We start from the raw sequence: 17,516 nt of genomic DNA, 5'->3' as shown, positions 1-17,516 counted from the left end.
ATCTACTACCTGAAGAGAGGATAGATGGAGGGGGAATCTACTACCTGAAGAGAAGATAGATGGACGGGGAACCTACTACATGAAGAGAGGATAGATGGAGGGGGAATCTACTACCTGATGAGAGGATAGATGGAGGGGGAACCTACTACCTGAAGAGAGCATAGATATAGGGGGAATCTACTACCTGAAGAGAGGATAGATGGAGGGGGAACCTAATTCCTGAAGAGAGGATAGGTGGAGGGGGAACTTACTACCTGAAGAGAGGATAGATGGAGGGGGAACCTACTACCTGAAGAGATGATAGATGGAGGGGGAACCTACTACTGAAGAGAGGATAGATGGAGGGGGAACCTACTACCTGAAGAGAGGATAGATGGAGGGGGAATCTATCACCTGAAGAGAGGATAGATGGAGGGGGAATCTACTACCTAAAGAGAGGATAGATGGAGGGGGAACCTACTACCTGAAGAGAGGATAGATGGAGGGGGAACCTATCACCTGAAGAGAGGATAGATGGAGGGGGAACCTACTACCTGAAGAGAGGATAGATGGAGGGGGAATCTACTCCATAAGGAGATACATGAATCAAGCAGGCTGTCATATTGACTCTACCTGCCCTACAAGTCTATAGCCCCATAAAATCAGTTCATCAAGAAACCTGCTCATGCTGTCCTGTCAGATTGTTTACATGGTCCTTGGTATTTGGTATTTTATTAGGATCCCCATTAGCTGTTGCAAAAGCAGCAGCTACTCTTCCTGGGGTCCACACAAAACATGAAACATGACATAATACAGAACATTAATAGACAAGAACAGCTCAAGGACAGATTTTTTTTTTTTTAAAGGCACACGTAGCCTACATATCAATACATACACACAAACTAACTAGGTCAAATAGAGGAGAGGCGTTGTGCCGTGAGGTGTTGCTTTATCTGTTTTTTGAAACCAGGTTTGCTGTTTATTTGAGCAATATGAGATGGAACAGAGTTCCATGCAATAATGGCTCTATATAATACTGTACGCTTTCTTGAATTTGTTCTGGATTTGGGGACTGTGAAAAGAACCCTGGTGGCATGTCTGGTGGGGTAAGTGTGTGTGTCAGAGATGTGTGTAAGTTGACTATGCAAACAATTTAGGATTTTCAACACATTAATGTTTCTTATAAAAATAAGAAGTGATGCAGTCAATCTCTCCTCAACTCGTAGCCAAGAGAGACTGGCATGCATCGTTTTTATATCAGCCCTCTGATTACAATGAAGAGGGAGATGTGCCGCTCTGTTTTGGGCCAGCTGCAGCTTAACTAGGTCTTTCCTTGCAGCACTTGACCACACGACAGGACAATAATCAAGATTAGACAAAACTAGAGCCTGCAGAACTTGCTTTTTGGAGTGTGGTGTCAAAAAAGCAGAGCATCTCTTTATTACGGACAGACATCTCCCCATCTTTACAACCATTGAATCTATATGTTTTTACCATGATAGTTTACAATCTAAGGTAACACCAAGTAATTTAGTCTCCTCAACTTGTTCAACAGCCACACCATTCATTACCAGATTCAGCTGAGGTCTAGAACTTAGGGAATGATTTGTACCAAATACAATGCTCTTAGTTTTAGAGATGTTCAGGACCCGTTTATTAGTGGCCACCCATTCCAAAACAGACTGCAACTCTTTGTTAAGTGTTTCAGTAACTTAATTAGCTGTGGTTGCTGATGCGTATATGGTTGAATCATCAGCGTACATGTACTGTACATGTGGTGATGAGGGCTGCAGATCAGGACACCCATGGTAATGTTAGAGGGAGGGCCAGCTGCAGATCCGGTAATGTTAGAGGGAGGGCCAGCTACAGATCAGGTAATGTTAGAGGGAGGGCCAGCTGCAGATCAGGTAACGTTAGAGGGACAGCCAGCTGCAGATCAGGTAATGTTAGAGGGCGGGCCAGCTGCAGATCAGGTAATGTTAGAGGGCGGGTCAGCTGCAGATCAGGTAATGTTAGAGGGCGGGCCAGCTGCAGATCAGGTAATGTTAGAGGGCGGGCCAGCTGCAGATCAGGTAATGTTAGAGGGCGGGTCAGCTGCAGATCAGGTAATGTTATAGGGCGGGCCAGCTGCAGATCAGGTAATGTTAGAGGGAGGGCCAGCTTCAGATCAGGTAATGTTAGAGGGCGGGCCAGCTGCAGATCAGGTAATGTTAGAGGGAGGGTCAGCGCCACAGGGCATGACCAGTGCATTTTTCAGCCCAATGAGTTACTGTTATGGTTGATTGACTGATTGATTGGTTAATCAATCAGACCATTTTCTTTAGAGTCAACCTGACAGAGGGAATGGAAGCATGTCAAACGGAACGGAAGGAGATATAGTACACTGCTCTACTCAAGCTGGGAATCAAAATTAAGGATTGTTCCATACCCATAAATTCAATCCCAAGATGCTCTGCCATTGCAGAAAGTTGACAGTTGGAAAAAAAAAAAAGAAGAGGAGAACAGTTTAGGAGAGACGCCTTCCAACATAGATAAACAACAGATATACATACACAGTATGGGCACTGAGCGACAGGACTGACGGGACAGTCTGAGACATGGATGGTGAGTCATGAGTAACAGTTACAGTAACAGGACAGAGCTGGACAACATCAAGATAAGACCATCAAGACATCCAAACAAGCACCACAGACAGACACAAGACAAGCAGACAAAACAACAGCAAGCAGTTAGACTAGACTAGAGCATGCAAAACCAGATATCCACAAAACTCACTGCCATAATGACAAGATGGGATCTCTGGGCCATCCATTAAGGGCAGATTAAGACATAGTGCACTACTTAGCTAATGAAACATTATATTACCACGACAGATGGGTCTCTAGCACAAGAACATAGATCGTTTTTAAGTATAGATTAGTCGTCCAGTTAATAGATTTGAATGTATTATTTAATTAAATCTATCTTCCATATCATAAGGGATGTTAGATGTTACTTCTTCTGGTACTCACTACATGGCAGCACAGTCCAATGTTAATGTTCCATTCAACACAGGCAACTCCATTCAGATTCAGGAGACATTTGATAGGACATGACATGTTACCATGGTATCATGTCCAATGACATGTTAACATAAAAACCTTACCTGTAAACCATGGGAATACAAAATCAGATCAATTCACTCTAAAGTGTTACATTATAACCGTGTCATGGGAGTGGGAGGGGCTGACTGATAGACAGTAAGTGTATGTTCTGTATGTGATGGAAGGCCTGTGTGACGGTATGAGACGTGAAGCCTGTGATGAGGGATACATGTATTAGTGAAGACAGAGTCCATCTCAGCAATCAGTCCACCAACCTCATCTAAGGACCATCAGCACCTTGATACTATTGACTAAGCTAAGGTGATGTTTCCCCTCATCCGCAAAACAAAGTTATCCAATCAGCTTTGGAGGGGGGGGGATTATATTGCATAGGGAGAAGTGGAGAAAGGCTGCACCATTCCAGCTGCTGAGCCCATATCTCTGACAGCTCTCTTGCTCTAGTCGGGTTGCAGCAAATCCCAGCTGTTGTCATGACAACGTGCTCTTGGGGGGGCTGAGGGGGTCCAGCTTTTTGTACAGCCGTCAATGGGATGTCTGGGGTAGGGGAGACGCCCTGATAGGAGGAGGGAAGTGGGATGGATGGATAAGTGGATGGATGGATGAGGTTCGGAGAGAGAGTGTGTAGGGCTGGAGGGGATTCTATATGTCCTAGTTCTGTTTTGGCCTCAAAACTAACTTCACAGCATGATGAGGATTGCATTACTAGCCCATATATGCTGGAGAGGCTAGATGTATATTACAGTGGCTCAACAGTCTCCTCCATTAATCTACACTGTAGGGTAATCACACAAGGGAATCAATACAGTCATTAGAAATGGGAGACTCCTATTCTAGCAGGTCAAGAAAACTGTTTGGAAAATGTAGCCAACAAGCACACTTGAAACTGTGACAGACAGGCATGTGTATGTTTAGAGGAAATTGGTGTACAGAAATGGCCTCCTCTCCAGTATGCTCTCTGAATGAAATTACACATGTCAGATCACGCACTGGGAGATGGTGGAGAGAGGGTGGAGCTTCACCCCCTCTGTCTGCCTTTTCTCATTCACGTTATTATCAGTGGAGCCTCAAGCTTGTTTCCAATGCTACTCTTGTGTGTACACGCAAAGGTCCTCTCTCAAAGGGGTTATGCATGGCTGGGAATTGTTGGGGTATTTCTAAGGATAAGATGAAGATAAATGGTCTAATGTAATTAATGAATTATATCCCTGGTTGGTCCTGATGTTTATTAAATGTTTGGTCTGCTTTGATGTTTTGACAGTATTTTAATTGTGGATATCTTTCCAAAATGTCAACCACACACCCTTCGTAGGTCGTCTCAGCATGTCATTTGAGGAAAAAAGGCTTGGCTCTGCCGACTAGAGTTGACAATGAATACACTTCTTGAAAAGAGAGGAAATTGTGCAACTCCATGGACTTCATTGAGTTGAAGGTTAAACATAACATTACAGTAAGATAGATGTCGATGTAGAGTGAGAGAGCTCACATAACCTGCTGGCACATACAGTATGGTTCAGTACAGTACCAGGCTGTATGCATAGGCTCTGGTAAAGATCTGCAGGTGCTTACATTACATATGTTATACATTTTGCAACGGAACAGTATACAGGAGCGCTGTCATTCTGAAATCCACACAAGGCTGACTTGCAAAGACATGATGTTGATGGATATGCACTGTAGAAATCTACAATACTGTTATACTATAAATCATATGCCATGACATGCCATGGAAACAGGAGGCCCAATGTTTGATCATATACTGTAGAGCAGGGTTCTTCAATCCTGGTCCTGGAGGGCCGAAACACTTCTGTTTTTTATTTCTACCTGGTAGTTAATTGCACTCACCTGGTGTCCCAGGTCTGAATTAGCCCCTGATTAGAAGGAGAGGATGAAAAACAGAGGTGTCTCGGCCCTCCAGGACCAGGATTGAAGAACCCTGCTGTAGAGTGTAGACTTTCTAATTGCATATCATACATTTCCCTGTTTTCATGCGAAACAAAATAACCACTATAACCCTACTAGAGAATCACTATAACCCCACTAGAGAATCACTATAACCCTACTAGAGAATCACTATAACCCTACTAGAGAATCACTATAAACCTACTAGAGAATCACTATAACCCTACTAGATAATCACTATAACCCTACTAGAGAATCACTATAACCCTACTAGAGAATCACTATAACCCTACTAGAGAACCACTATAACCCTACTAGAGAATCACTATAACCCTACTAGATAATCACTATAACCCTACTAGAGAATCACTATAACCCTACTAGAGAATCACTATAACCCTACTAGAGAACCACTATAACCCTACTAGAGAATCACTATAACCCTACTAGAGAATCACTATAACCCTACTAGAGAACCACTATAACCCTACTAGAGAATCACTATAACCCTACTAGAGAATCACTATAACCCTACTAGAGAACCACTATAACCCTACTAGAGAATCACTATAACCCTACTAGAGAATCACTATAACCCTACTAGAGAACCACTATAACCCTACTAGAGAATCACTATAACCCCACTAGAGAATCACTATAACCCTACTAGAGAATCACTATAACCCTTCGTGAAATTTCAAGAGCTACAAGGAGTCAGACACAGATTTGTATTTTGTTAATGTCAATCCCTTTTGGAGATATAAACTGCCCTTAAAAAATCCCCTCTTGGATAAATACTAGTTAACGCAGGGGTCATGTTGATGTGTAAACACTGGGGAACATAGCAATGCTGAGTGGGCCACAAAAACATGATCCCACACAGTATGCAGACATACAGGTAAGTGCCAAAATAAAGGAAACACTTGAGTAAATGAGGGGTACAAAGTATATTGAAAGCAGGTGCTTCCACACAGGTGTGGTTCCTGAGTTAATTAAGCAATTAACATCCCATCATGCTTAGGGTTTTGCATAAAAATGCCCAGTTGCCCATTATGTTGGCTAGAAGAAGAGATCTCAGTGACTTTGAAAGAGGAGTCTATGGGAGCATACAGGGTTTAAATGGTGTGTGTGTGTTTGTGTGTGTGTCTCAATCACCAGATCTCAACTTAAGTGGAGCTGCGCCTGAGACAGCGTTTTCCACCACCATCAACAAAACACCAAATTATGGAATTTCTCGTGGAAGAATGGTGTTGCATCCCTCCAATAGAGTTCCAGACACTTGTAGAATCTATGCCAAGGTGCATTGAAGCTGTTCTGGCTTGTGGTGGCCCAACGCCCTATTAAGACACTTTATGTTGGTGTTTCTTTTATTTTGAAAATTAACTGTACATCTGAGCCAATAGCTTCGAGGGATGAGCTGTCGAGCTCAAATTCTCCACGAGTCTCTAATCTGTGTTTAATTGTGAGGTTGAGGGACATGCTTGCTGGGGTTGCCAATGTGGAGCGCTGGTGTTGGGTTAAGTTCTGTCGCCCCGGGCCACTAGTGCTGTTCTATATCGTGGAGCTCCGCCCCATAGGGGAGCTCTGCTCCTAGTGGTTTACCCTCTGCCCTAAGGCAGCAACAGCCTGGGACAAAATTATGCACACACCTGCAGCCAATAGGAGTACAGGTGTCCCTATAAGAGGGGATGCCTCCCCTCAATCAGCCTCCCTTTTTCTTCAGCGACTGGATGACTAGACTGAAGAGCCAAGAAGAGACAAAGCACAAGACTCAGGACGAAAACGCCGTTGATATTCCAGTCATCAACGTCGTCTAAATGAGCACACCGGGAGATTTTCCACCCCCAAAAGCTCTTTTCAGAGCTCAGTGCAGATGCACTTCCATGGCGGCCGGTGACCACCACGACCTGTGTTTCGTGTGTTTGGGATCCCAGCATGCCAAGGAAGGCGTCTGCAGTCCCCCGAATTGCGCCTCCTGCGCCCTCCTTTCTTTAAAGGAGAGGAAGCAGCATTGGGCGTTTTTCAGGGAGGACATCCCCCTTGAGGACGTGCTGTCGATACTAGCCTCTGCTTCAGAGGCGTCATCCGACGGCGCAGACTTGGGGGAAGATAGGGACTTTGAGGAGGGGTCTGGCATTCCTATGGAACAGTCGGACCCCATCCCTCATATTTTCAAGCCCCCCTTTCCTTTGGAGAGCGAGAGGGCTTGTAGTCCCTATAGCGAAGGGGATACGAGCTCTGAGAGATCAGAAGCTCTCTCTTTCGCTGCAGCCTCTCTGAGATCGGATTTTCCGGGTCTCATTGAGAGAGCTGCTCAACGGCTGGTGATAAGGCTACCCCCTCTTCCCTCCGCACCGGAGGTTGATATGATGGAGGGCGGTCCTTATTCCAGGCCAAGGAAGGCGGCAGAGCCAGTGGCTCCTGCCATGCCTTCTTTGGCTAGGTACGTTGAGGGCTCGTGGGAGGCACCTTTATCGGCGCATTCGCCAGTTAAAGCGTATCTCCCATTCACGAGAGTGGAAGGAAGGTTTCAGGGTCAGGGAATCCCCAGGTTAGAGAGCGCCATGGCGGCGTATCTCGTACCGGGTTCGAGCCCTTGGCCCTCTTCCAAGAAGGCCACGTTGCCATCCCAGAAGGACCGACTCACAGCGTCGCTGTTAGAGAAGTCCTTTGGGTTGGGAGCCCAAGCTGTAGCAGCAGCTAACAACATTGCCCTCTTGGCGGCCTCTCTGTCCCGTTTAACCACGGGCAAGACAGAGCTGGCACCGGAGGAGGTGGAGGAGGCGTCCAGAATTTCTGGCGCCATACTCCACCTGACACAGGCGTCCGCAGTCTGCGCGGGGAGGTCCATGGCCACTTCGGTGGTCGGGGAACGACACCTCTGGTTGTCCTTGACATCCATGAAAGAGGCAGACAGGACGTCTCTCTTGAACGCCCCCCTCTCTGACGACGGCCTCTTTGGGGTCGCAGTCAAAGAGGCGACGGAGCGTTTTTCCAAGCTGGAGGAGGATAAGAAGCATTGCTGGCAGTGGCGAAGAAGCTGCACCCTCTCACGCTGGCTAGAACAGACGTTGCAGAAGGGTTATGCTCTCCAATTCCACCGGACTCCACCCCCGTTCAGGGGAGTGGTGGAGACGGTGATGAAAACGGCAGACAAAGTGGCCGCTCTGATGACAGAGATTACGGAACTTTTGGCGAAGGAGGCGGTGACAGTAGTTCCCCGGGAGCAAAGGAACAAAGGGCTATATTCGCATTATTTCCTAGTGCCCAAAAAGACGGGGGGGAGTGAGGCCGATTTTGGACTTACGCATTCTCAACGAGAGCATAACCAAACGGCCCTTCCGAATGCTAACGACAAAACGTCTGCTGGAATGTGTCCAGAGAGGGGACTTTTGTACGAGCATAGACCTAAAGGACGCGTACTTTCATGTGCCGGTTCAGCCGCGTCACAGGAAGTTTCTGCGGTTCGCCTTTCAAGGGGTGGCGTACGAATACACGAGGATGCCATTTGGGTACGCCCTGGCAACTCGCACATTTTCCAAGTGTGTGGAGGCGGCATTGGAACCGTTGCGTCATCAGGGAATACGGCTACTAGCCTACCTGGACGACCTACTGGTTCTCGCCCCGTCAGCAGAGCTGGCGATCACTCACACAACACAGACAGTGATGCATCTCACAAGTCTGGGGTTTGCTGTGAATTGGAAAAAGAGCGCGCCCTGGCCCACTCATCAGATTGTCTACCTGGGGATACAGCTAGACACTGTGAGGATGAGGGCTCGAATTTCGGACCCCCGAAGGGTAGCCTTGTTGCTAGCCCTGAGGAAGTGTCGTCCGAATCACACGGTGACGGCGCTGTCGATCATGTCACTTTTGGGTCTCATGTCGTCAGCCCACTCTGTGGTTCCGCTGGGACTCCTGCATATGCGCAGGATGCAGCGATGGTTCGCCCAACTAAGACTAGACCCATTGCGTCAACGTCATCGGTTGGTGGTGGTTCCACTCTCGCTCAGTGCAGATCTGAACTATTGGAGAAACCCGCGCGTTCTCACGCACGGAGTCCCGATAGGAAAGGTGTCCTCTCACATCCCAGTATTCACGGATGCGTCCCTGACGGGATGGGGAGGGACATGTCAGACCCAAGCGATAGGAGGTGTGTGGCCTCAATCAGGTCGTCATATCAACCTCTTGGAGTTGGAAACGGTTCGACTGGTTCTGACCCACTTTGCGTCTACCCTTCGGGGTCGCGATGTGTTGGTCTGGTCAGACAACCGGACCACAGTAGCTCACATAAATCGCCAGGGAGGAGTCAGGTCTCCTGCTCTCCATCGGGCGGCAGAGGAATTGTGGCTGTGGGCTCACGAGCACCTTCGCTCATTGAGAGCAGCACACATTCCGGGCTACTTGAACGTAGGAGCAGACCTCATGTCAAGAGGGGGTCCTCGAGACGACGAGTGGTGTCTGCATCCGGACATTGTTCTCCAGATTTGGGAACAATTCGGGAGAGTCGAGGTGGACCTATTCGCGTCACGCGTGAACGCGCAATGTCCTCTGTGGTTCTCTCTGAGGGAACAGGACGAACCGCCACTGGGAAGGGACGCCTTTGCGCACCAACCGTGGCCGAGAGTTCCCCTGTATGCATTCCCTCCGCTGTCCTGCATTCTCCCACTGCTAGCCAGGGTGAGGTCAGGGGGGCTGTCAGTGATACTGATAGCGCCCGATCGCCCGGGGGCTCCTTGGTTTGCGGAGATGAGTCAGATGTTGATTGCGCCACCTTGGCCAATTCCACATCGACGGGACGCGTTGTCTCAGGCGGGAGGCACGATAGGGAAATTGCCCATAATCGGCCAACCACTGAAGGCCTGGCTGCTGAGAGGGACAGGCTAGAGCGCCGTGGGTTATCTGATGCAGTGATCAGGACCATACAGGGTTCACGTGCCAGTTCCACTTCTAAGATGTATGCCAGTAGATGGAACGTGTTTTCACGATGGTGTGTCACACAAGGTGTAGACCCCATGAGCTGTCAGGTGGAGAGTATTCTCTCTTTTCTACAGCTCATGTTTGATAAGCAAAAATTGCCTGCCACTATTAGGGTGTTTGCAGCAGCGATTTCAGCTTGTCATGAGGGGTTTGGCAGAGACAATGTCTTTAGCCACCCTCTAGTGAAACGCTTCCTATTAGGAACGCGGCAACTTAGGCCAACACCTAGAGTCACGCTTCCTCAGTGGGATTTGGCTTTGGTACTCGTAGCGCTATGTAAGTCGCCGTTCGAGCCATTGAATCAAATACCCCTCAAGATGCTGTCTATTAAGACAGCACTGTTGCTCGCTTTGACTACAGCTAAGCGGGTCAGTGATTTGTGTGCTCTTTCGACGAGACCTGACTGCCTGGCCATCAATGGTGACCTGAGCAGAGCAGTGTTACGTCCTAACCCGGCATTTGTGCCGAAGGTTATTAAGAGTTCATATAGGTCACAGACCGTGGAGCTGTGGGCTTTTTCTCCTCCTCCTCATAGAGAGAGGAGTGAGGAAAAGCTACATCGCCTGTGCCCGGTACGCGCTTTGGCGTGTTACGTCGAGCGCACAGCGGCGATTAGGTCATCGCCTCAGTTGTTTGTGTGTCACGGTGCGGCTGCACTAGGTAGACCACTTTCAAAACAGCGGTTGTCTCACTGGCTTTGTGAAGGCATTGAGACAGCTTATGAGGCAGCGGGGCGGCAATTGCCTCAGGGTATCAGAGCTCACTCCACTCGTGGAGTAGCGGCTTCTACTGCCCTTTTCAGAGGAACAGGGGTTGAGGATATCTGTAGAGCAGCATCCTGGTCGACGCCGTCTCCATTTATCCGTTTCTATCTCTTAGATATGTCTTCTAACTCTCTGGCTCGATCTGTACTCAGCGTGGCTGAAGGGAGATCTTGAGCAAGAAAGAGAGGAGAAGCAGGACTGTGGACACAGGTTTCCATCAGGTCCGCTTTGGTTAGGAAGACGTGTTTTTTGATAGATGTGTTTTCTAACTCTTTGGCTCGGTCTGTACTCAGCATAGCTGAAGGGAGATCTTGAGCTAGGAAGAGAGAGAAAAAGCAGGACTATGGACAAGGTTTCCATCAGGTCCGCTTTGGATAAGAAAACATATTTTGTGGCATGAATCCTGACGGACAGGTTCAGTACAGTAGAGGCATGCGTTGATTGACAGAATGTGAGGTCATCTATCTGCTTGTTCAGTTTAGTATGACCCATGTTTTGTTCCTGCCCACTAATCTCTGGGATTCCATTGAGTGAGTGAGGCGGTCTACCGCGTTCACAATGTAGAGTGACACTTGGTGTCATTCCATTAGTGGTCGGTAGTGTTTTCACAGGATATTGAGGCACATCTATCTGCTAGTACAGATTAGTATGGCTTCTATTCTGGTGATCTGCCCACTAGTCATTGGCATTGCCATTGGACTAGGTGGGGCGGGTCTTTAACCGATGACGCGGTATATTGTGACGCCCGTAGGGGTTTTTAGTTGCAGTACTGCGGGACTTGGTTGCAGCCATTGCTAGGCCTGACCTTCTCGTTTCGATGGGAAGTGTTAGGCTCGGCAGGGAGTACATTTTGGAGCGCTACGCTCCGCCTTAAACCACTAGGAGCAGAGCTCCCCTATGGGGCGGAGCTCCACGATATAGAACGATTAGTTACCGGAGTGTAACTCCAGTTCTATGAGTGGAGCGGAGCCCCATAGGACTTAAGGCCCTGCCGACCCTCTCTAGTCTCGCTGAAGAAAAATATCTCGGGAGGCTGATTGAGGGGAGGCATCCCCTCTTATAGGGACACCTGTACTCCTATTGGCTGCAGGTGTGTGCATAATTTTGTCTCAGGCTGTTGCTGCCTTAGGGCAGAGGGTAAACCACTAGGAGCAGAGCTCCCCTATGGGGCTCCGCTCCACTCATAGAACTGGAGTTACACTCCGGTAACTAATCGTTTAACACTGCACTGTAATTATAGGGCAGGAACTCAGGGCTGAGGAGGACCTCTGTGAGAGCAGGCAGGCAGAGTCTGTTGTTTTACTGTGAGAATGGCCTTCTGCTGCTGCTAAAGCTTGGGACTTGTTATCGAAAAAACAGTGAGGAGAATAGCAGGGTAAGCTCTGTGTGTGTGTGTGTGTGTGTGTGTGTGTGTGTGTGTGTGTGTGTGTGTGCGTGCGTGCTTGCCTGTGCGTGTGTGTGGTCAGGGAAAACAACTAAGAATGGCATCGTCCATACATGTCCTGATCCATGATGTGACCAGTAAAGGCAGGTGTTGTTATTGTAGACCGCCTATGCATTTCATTCAGACAAGCATGTTCCATATGAAGTGATGCAATGCCTACCTGCTTATTTTTCTTATTGCATTCCCATGGGATTTATTGATGATCCATGGACTATATGGATAGTCAAAAAGTACCCTGGGTAGTTTATCTTATCAATTACAAATTGACAAACGATACAGAGAAATTAGAATAATGACCAGTTAATGTCATCAGTCAATTAGGACTGTAATGTCATTTTTATTACAATTGCCAATGTCATTATGCTAAATCAGGCGTCATCGGTCTTATTCCTAAAAGCTATGTCAACTGACATTCCTGTTTGATAACTAATGCAATATAATCAGGATATTTCTGTCCATGGATCAGCACTAATGTTATCACAAATGACTGTGGTTTTCTCCCTAACTGGAGACACACACAGCAATCCAAGTTTTTCAGTCTAGCAGAGCACATGCAATTACTGTACATATCAACTTCAAGGACATTCAGTACCAAGTCACATGCCGACTGAACGTGTTAATGGTGATCCAGTGAATGCATCTCTATGCTAATTCTCCCTAATGCAGTAATTTGTCTTAAAATTAGAACACCAACAAATGTACGATGTTGGTCTGAAGGGAGCATCGCCACGGGACAAGGTAGTTGAACTGATGAGTCAACACACACAGATGGTGGAGCAACAACTATTAGGACAAAACAACACAGAGTCATGCAACATGTCAACATACTGTACCACATGCAAGACAGGCAGGCAGGCAGGCAGATAGACAGACAAGCAGACAGGCAGACAGGCAGATAGACAGACAGACAGACAGACAGGCAGACAGGCAGTTAGACAGGCAGACAGGCAGACAGGCAGATAGACAGACAGACAGACAGACAGACAGACAGACAGACAGACAGACAGACAGACAGACAGGCAGGCAGGCAGATAGACAGACAGACAGGCAGGCAGGCAGATAGACAGACAAGCAGACAGGCAGACAGGCAGACAGGCAGATAGACAGACAGAAGAGGAAATGGACATACGGTAGAAACTGGCCATGACGTAGTTTTGACAGCGATCACCAGTAAAGTCATTCGGACACCTGATGGAAGGAAACAAAACCACAAAAAGAGAGGGAGGAGGAAGGGAGGAAGGGAGGAGGGAGGAGGGAGGGAGGGAGGGAGGGAGGAGGAAGGGAGGAAGGGAGGAGGAAGGGAGGGAGGGAGGGAGGGAGGGAGGGAGGGAGGGAGGGAGGGAGGGAGGGAGGGAGGGAGGGAGGGAGGGAGGGAAGGAAGGAAGGAAGGAAGGGAGGGAGGGAGGGAGGGAGGAGGGGGGAGGAAGGGAGGAGGGAGGGAGGGAGGGAGGGAGGGAGGGAGGGAGGGAGGGAGGGAGGGAGGGAGGGAGGGAGAGCAGAGATGGAGGGTATCAAGAGGAGAGGATATGCACAAGAGACAGAGAGGAGGTGAAAGGAGAAAGAGAGAGAAAAAAAGAAGCAGAAGAAAAGTGAATTAGAACCACAGCAACACCAGGGACCGTAGAAGCAGAGCGATCCCACCGGTGACACTATTGTGCCACGCACCACCCATGGCTTTGGTTGACCTGAGAGGGAGGAGGAGGAAGAGGAACATAGAGGTAACCCAGTGACAACCGTGACTCTGTTCTCAGCTGTTGGTGTCATGTGAACATACTTTTGTAAGGATTGGGCATGCGCAACCGCAGCGGCTCAGTCTGCAAACACCGCTGGCCGAAGAATCCATCTGGACATCTGGGGAGGAGGAGAGGGGGACAGTGTGATATGAAAAACGCAGCAGTGAACTCTGTACACACGTTACTGATGAAGGCCTGAGAGAGGTTACGTTACAATATGCAAAATGGTGGGGCAGAAACATTACCCTAAAAAGCATTACTAGGTTTTGGTTTACTTAGTAAAGTAATTGGGTTAGAAATGAGTGTTGCTCAACAAGGGTGAATGTCTCTTGCTGAACAGAAGGCAGTTGACCATGAGGACTTCTCTGATCAATGATCTCTACCATCCTAATCTAGCTGTATCATCTAACAATCAACAGTGTAATGTGTTCAAACAAATTAACACTGGTAGGCAAATGTATACTCATGAAGGCAACATTTCCACACCACCCATTCTTAGCAAACAAACTGCAGCTGCATCCAACAGCGCCTGTTGGTAAATAATCAGGTAACTTGGAAGCATATAAATCAAAACATTGGGATTGAGGCATACATAGCTGGATCAAACAATAAACACTATAGGACATGGACTCAACGCAACATTAGACAACTTTTGAAGGGCTCAAAACATCTGGATTCTGGAATGAACCATCACTTAAACAAACTCTGCCTTTGCATTGGATGGCACTTTATAAAACAGACAGAGTAAAACATGCCTGGCAGAGTTAATAGGAGGGTACACTGTTCAAAATACAAAAAAACGTTTTTTCCATTCTCTCTCCCTCTCTCCTAATATCCCCAATTTTGTAGAAATTATGCAGTCCGGCGCCACCTCCTCCTCTGTGCTGCAGACAGGTTCTAACTGACAGCTACACCAGTGAGAAAGGCAGAGGTCATGGAACAATGTTCCCCTGATCGAGAGTGCCAGAGGGGTGGGCCTACATGTGTGCTCAAGGTGCCCCACAGGGAGGTAGGAGGGGTGCAGAGGGACACCAACCCACAGGGATGAAACAACCCCCCTCGAATCACACCAACCCACAGGGATGAAACAACCCCCCTCGAATCACACCAACCCACAGGGATGAAACAACCCCCCTCGAATCACACCATCCCCCTCTCTTTCTCTCTTTCTGACCTCTTGGCCTCTTCCTTCTTCACATGGGGTTGCAAATAGCCCTCCATCATTTGACTTGGGTCCTGTATAGAAGAGAACTCAGTCTATTACATATTTTGAAACGTTATTATCATGGTAATAAAAAGCAGTAGGCCCCCGGCCTGTGTACTCCATCTTATAGCAACCACATATCATATTGGACATTATGTTCTGGGAGACTCTTTATTGCACTTTTATGTCTCTCTCTGTGCCCATGTCTTTGTTCCCTCCCCTTTCTACATGTCTGGTCGAGAGGAGTGCATTTAATGTGGTCAAAACAGTTGATGCCCAGAGTTACAGTGTCATGTCTCTTTCATGTTAGCAAAGCTCTGTTGAGTTTGCTCTTGATCCACTACAACCATATTTATAATAATAACAATAATAATAATAATTGATTCAACTTTTATAGTGCTATTCAATACATGAATACATCTCAAAGTGCTGTAAAACAACAAAAACAAGCAATTTAAAAATAACATAATTAATCATCATGAGTAGTCAAGAGACTAAAGGTTGAGAAAGTTCATTGCTTGATTGGTGGTCAAAGAGGAGAGCCGGGAGCAAGGAGGCAGCACGTTGTCATCATGGTGCCTCGCCATCCACGCCATCTGTGGCTTTGTAGTAGGACTCAGTCAGATGACGTTAGAGTTCCGTACTAGCCACTGGACTAGAAGCTAGCTAGCTACTCTTCACTACTACCAAAATTCAACACACACTCGGGTGATGCTATGGCTGTCACGAGGCGCCAGAAAGCACACCACACACCCCACCAATAGTAGTTCAGGAGTAGCCTCATAACTTAGTCCTCAGCCTTGGTCATCTGTCATCTCTGTACACCTCTGTATACGGGCTTCTCTCCATCCTCAACCACCAGACAGATATTTATGGGGACACCTGTCCACTTAATCAAAAACACTGCTGCAGCCCCCTCTCCCAATCACTCTCTTCTTCTTCTTCTTCTTCTTCTTCTTCTTCTTCTTCTTCTTCTTCTTCTTCTTCTTCTTCTTCTTCTTCTTCTTCTTCTTCTTCTTCTTATTCTTCTTCTTCTTCTTACTGTGTCTCCTTAGCCCCCTCTCCCCTCTCCCCCTCTCTCAACAAATCAGGATGTGTGGTTCATTGAGGGGTGCCAACATTCCACACTCTCTCTCCACCAACAGGACCGTTAATCCACCAGAGGTCATTCCTCGTGATTTATGAGATTTCTAAAATGTCTCCCAGAAGTATTATGATATTCCATCATGTCTAATGACTCATACTGAGTGATATGTTAAACTGGGGATCACACAATAATAGGGAAAGACTGCTGACCAATGCAATGGCACCGTAAAATCTACAAATGTTGAAATCTGTCCCCATAAAAGAAACGGTGCACTAATCGATCACATATTGAAAGTAATCTATATCGGTTTGAGTGTTTAAACAGGATTAAATATCTTCTTTCAACATAAACCAAGCACATAGGACATAGCCCACTAGCATTTTGGCAGAACAAACCCATTAGACTAAAGACACAGTAATGACCCCAAAGGCAGTTAGCAGTCAGATATCTGATGAGTGCTCTTATCCTTCATGAAGAATAATGGCCTGATGAGTCTTACATGTACCTCCGACCTACAGTACAAACTGTACTTGATCCAGACTCATATCATTCACTGATCATGACTGCCTTTTTGTCCCCGACTTCCAGGAACCTTTATCGAGCAGACGTTGCTAATGTGGCTGATACTGTGTAACATGTCATGCCATGAACTACAGTGCTACTGGATTACCTTCAGGGTCATTTCGTTAAACTTTTCCTTCCCTCTAAAGAACTTTATATATCAAAGTGAAGGAGCCGGGCATTCAAATAGGGCCAGCCGTCGGCCGGACTTGTTCAGCCGATGAGTAATACCGGCTGAAGCCTGGCCTATATTGAATGAGATGGCTTTGGGGCAACATTCCCTGCAGGCCTCCACTGCATTATCCACATTTTCTGGACCCGTGCCTCGACCGTGAGTGAATTAGCTGCAGCAATTGAGTTATTGCTCCTTCCAATTTGTACACAGCTTATTGAATGGCTGTTGCAGCCATGTCCTCTCTGCTTGCTGAGCAGTGTTGCTGGGGCCAGCGGAACACACACAACGGCTGGCCAGTGGACTTGCACACCATTCTTCACCGTAGACCAACATGGAAGCACATGATATTTACATAATGGACCAAAGCACACTATGATAGGATGTGATACTGTAACTGTAGAGACGTAAAACACAACAGCACGTCACTCTTTCCCTAGCACAGACTGTCATATTGATGCAAACTGCCACTATGTAGGATAGCACCGTAAATATGTACGTGTTTTGAGTTTGCTGCAAGGACTTGTCTTTTGCAAGGACAACACCCAGTATACAAACCCATATACTTTATGCACATTTTTGCATATGCTGT

General features: G+C 47.3%; 1 protein-coding gene across 1 annotated transcript in view; it reads right to left on the bottom strand.

The window, feature by feature from the left end:
• Nucleotides 1–17,516, bottom strand: part of nrg2a (neuregulin 2a) — a gene marked incomplete at both ends in the record, with an annotated part of 135,967 nt that overhangs the window by 14,373 nt on the left and 104,078 nt on the right. Inside the window, one exon of the mRNA XM_084140744.1 lies at nucleotides 13,942–14,018. Coding sequence (XP_083996870.1) covers nucleotides 13,942–14,018 — 77 coding nt within the window. The remainder of the gene's footprint in view (nucleotides 1–13,941; nucleotides 14,019–17,516) is intronic.

Source organism: Coregonus lavaretus (genome assembly GCF_964263955.1).
Source record: "Coregonus lavaretus genome assembly, chromosome: 24".
Classification (NCBI taxonomy): domain Eukaryota; kingdom Metazoa; phylum Chordata; class Actinopteri; order Salmoniformes; family Salmonidae; genus Coregonus; species Coregonus lavaretus.
Note: the sequence above shows the minus strand (reverse complement) of the source record. Positions and strands in the feature narration are given on the sequence as shown.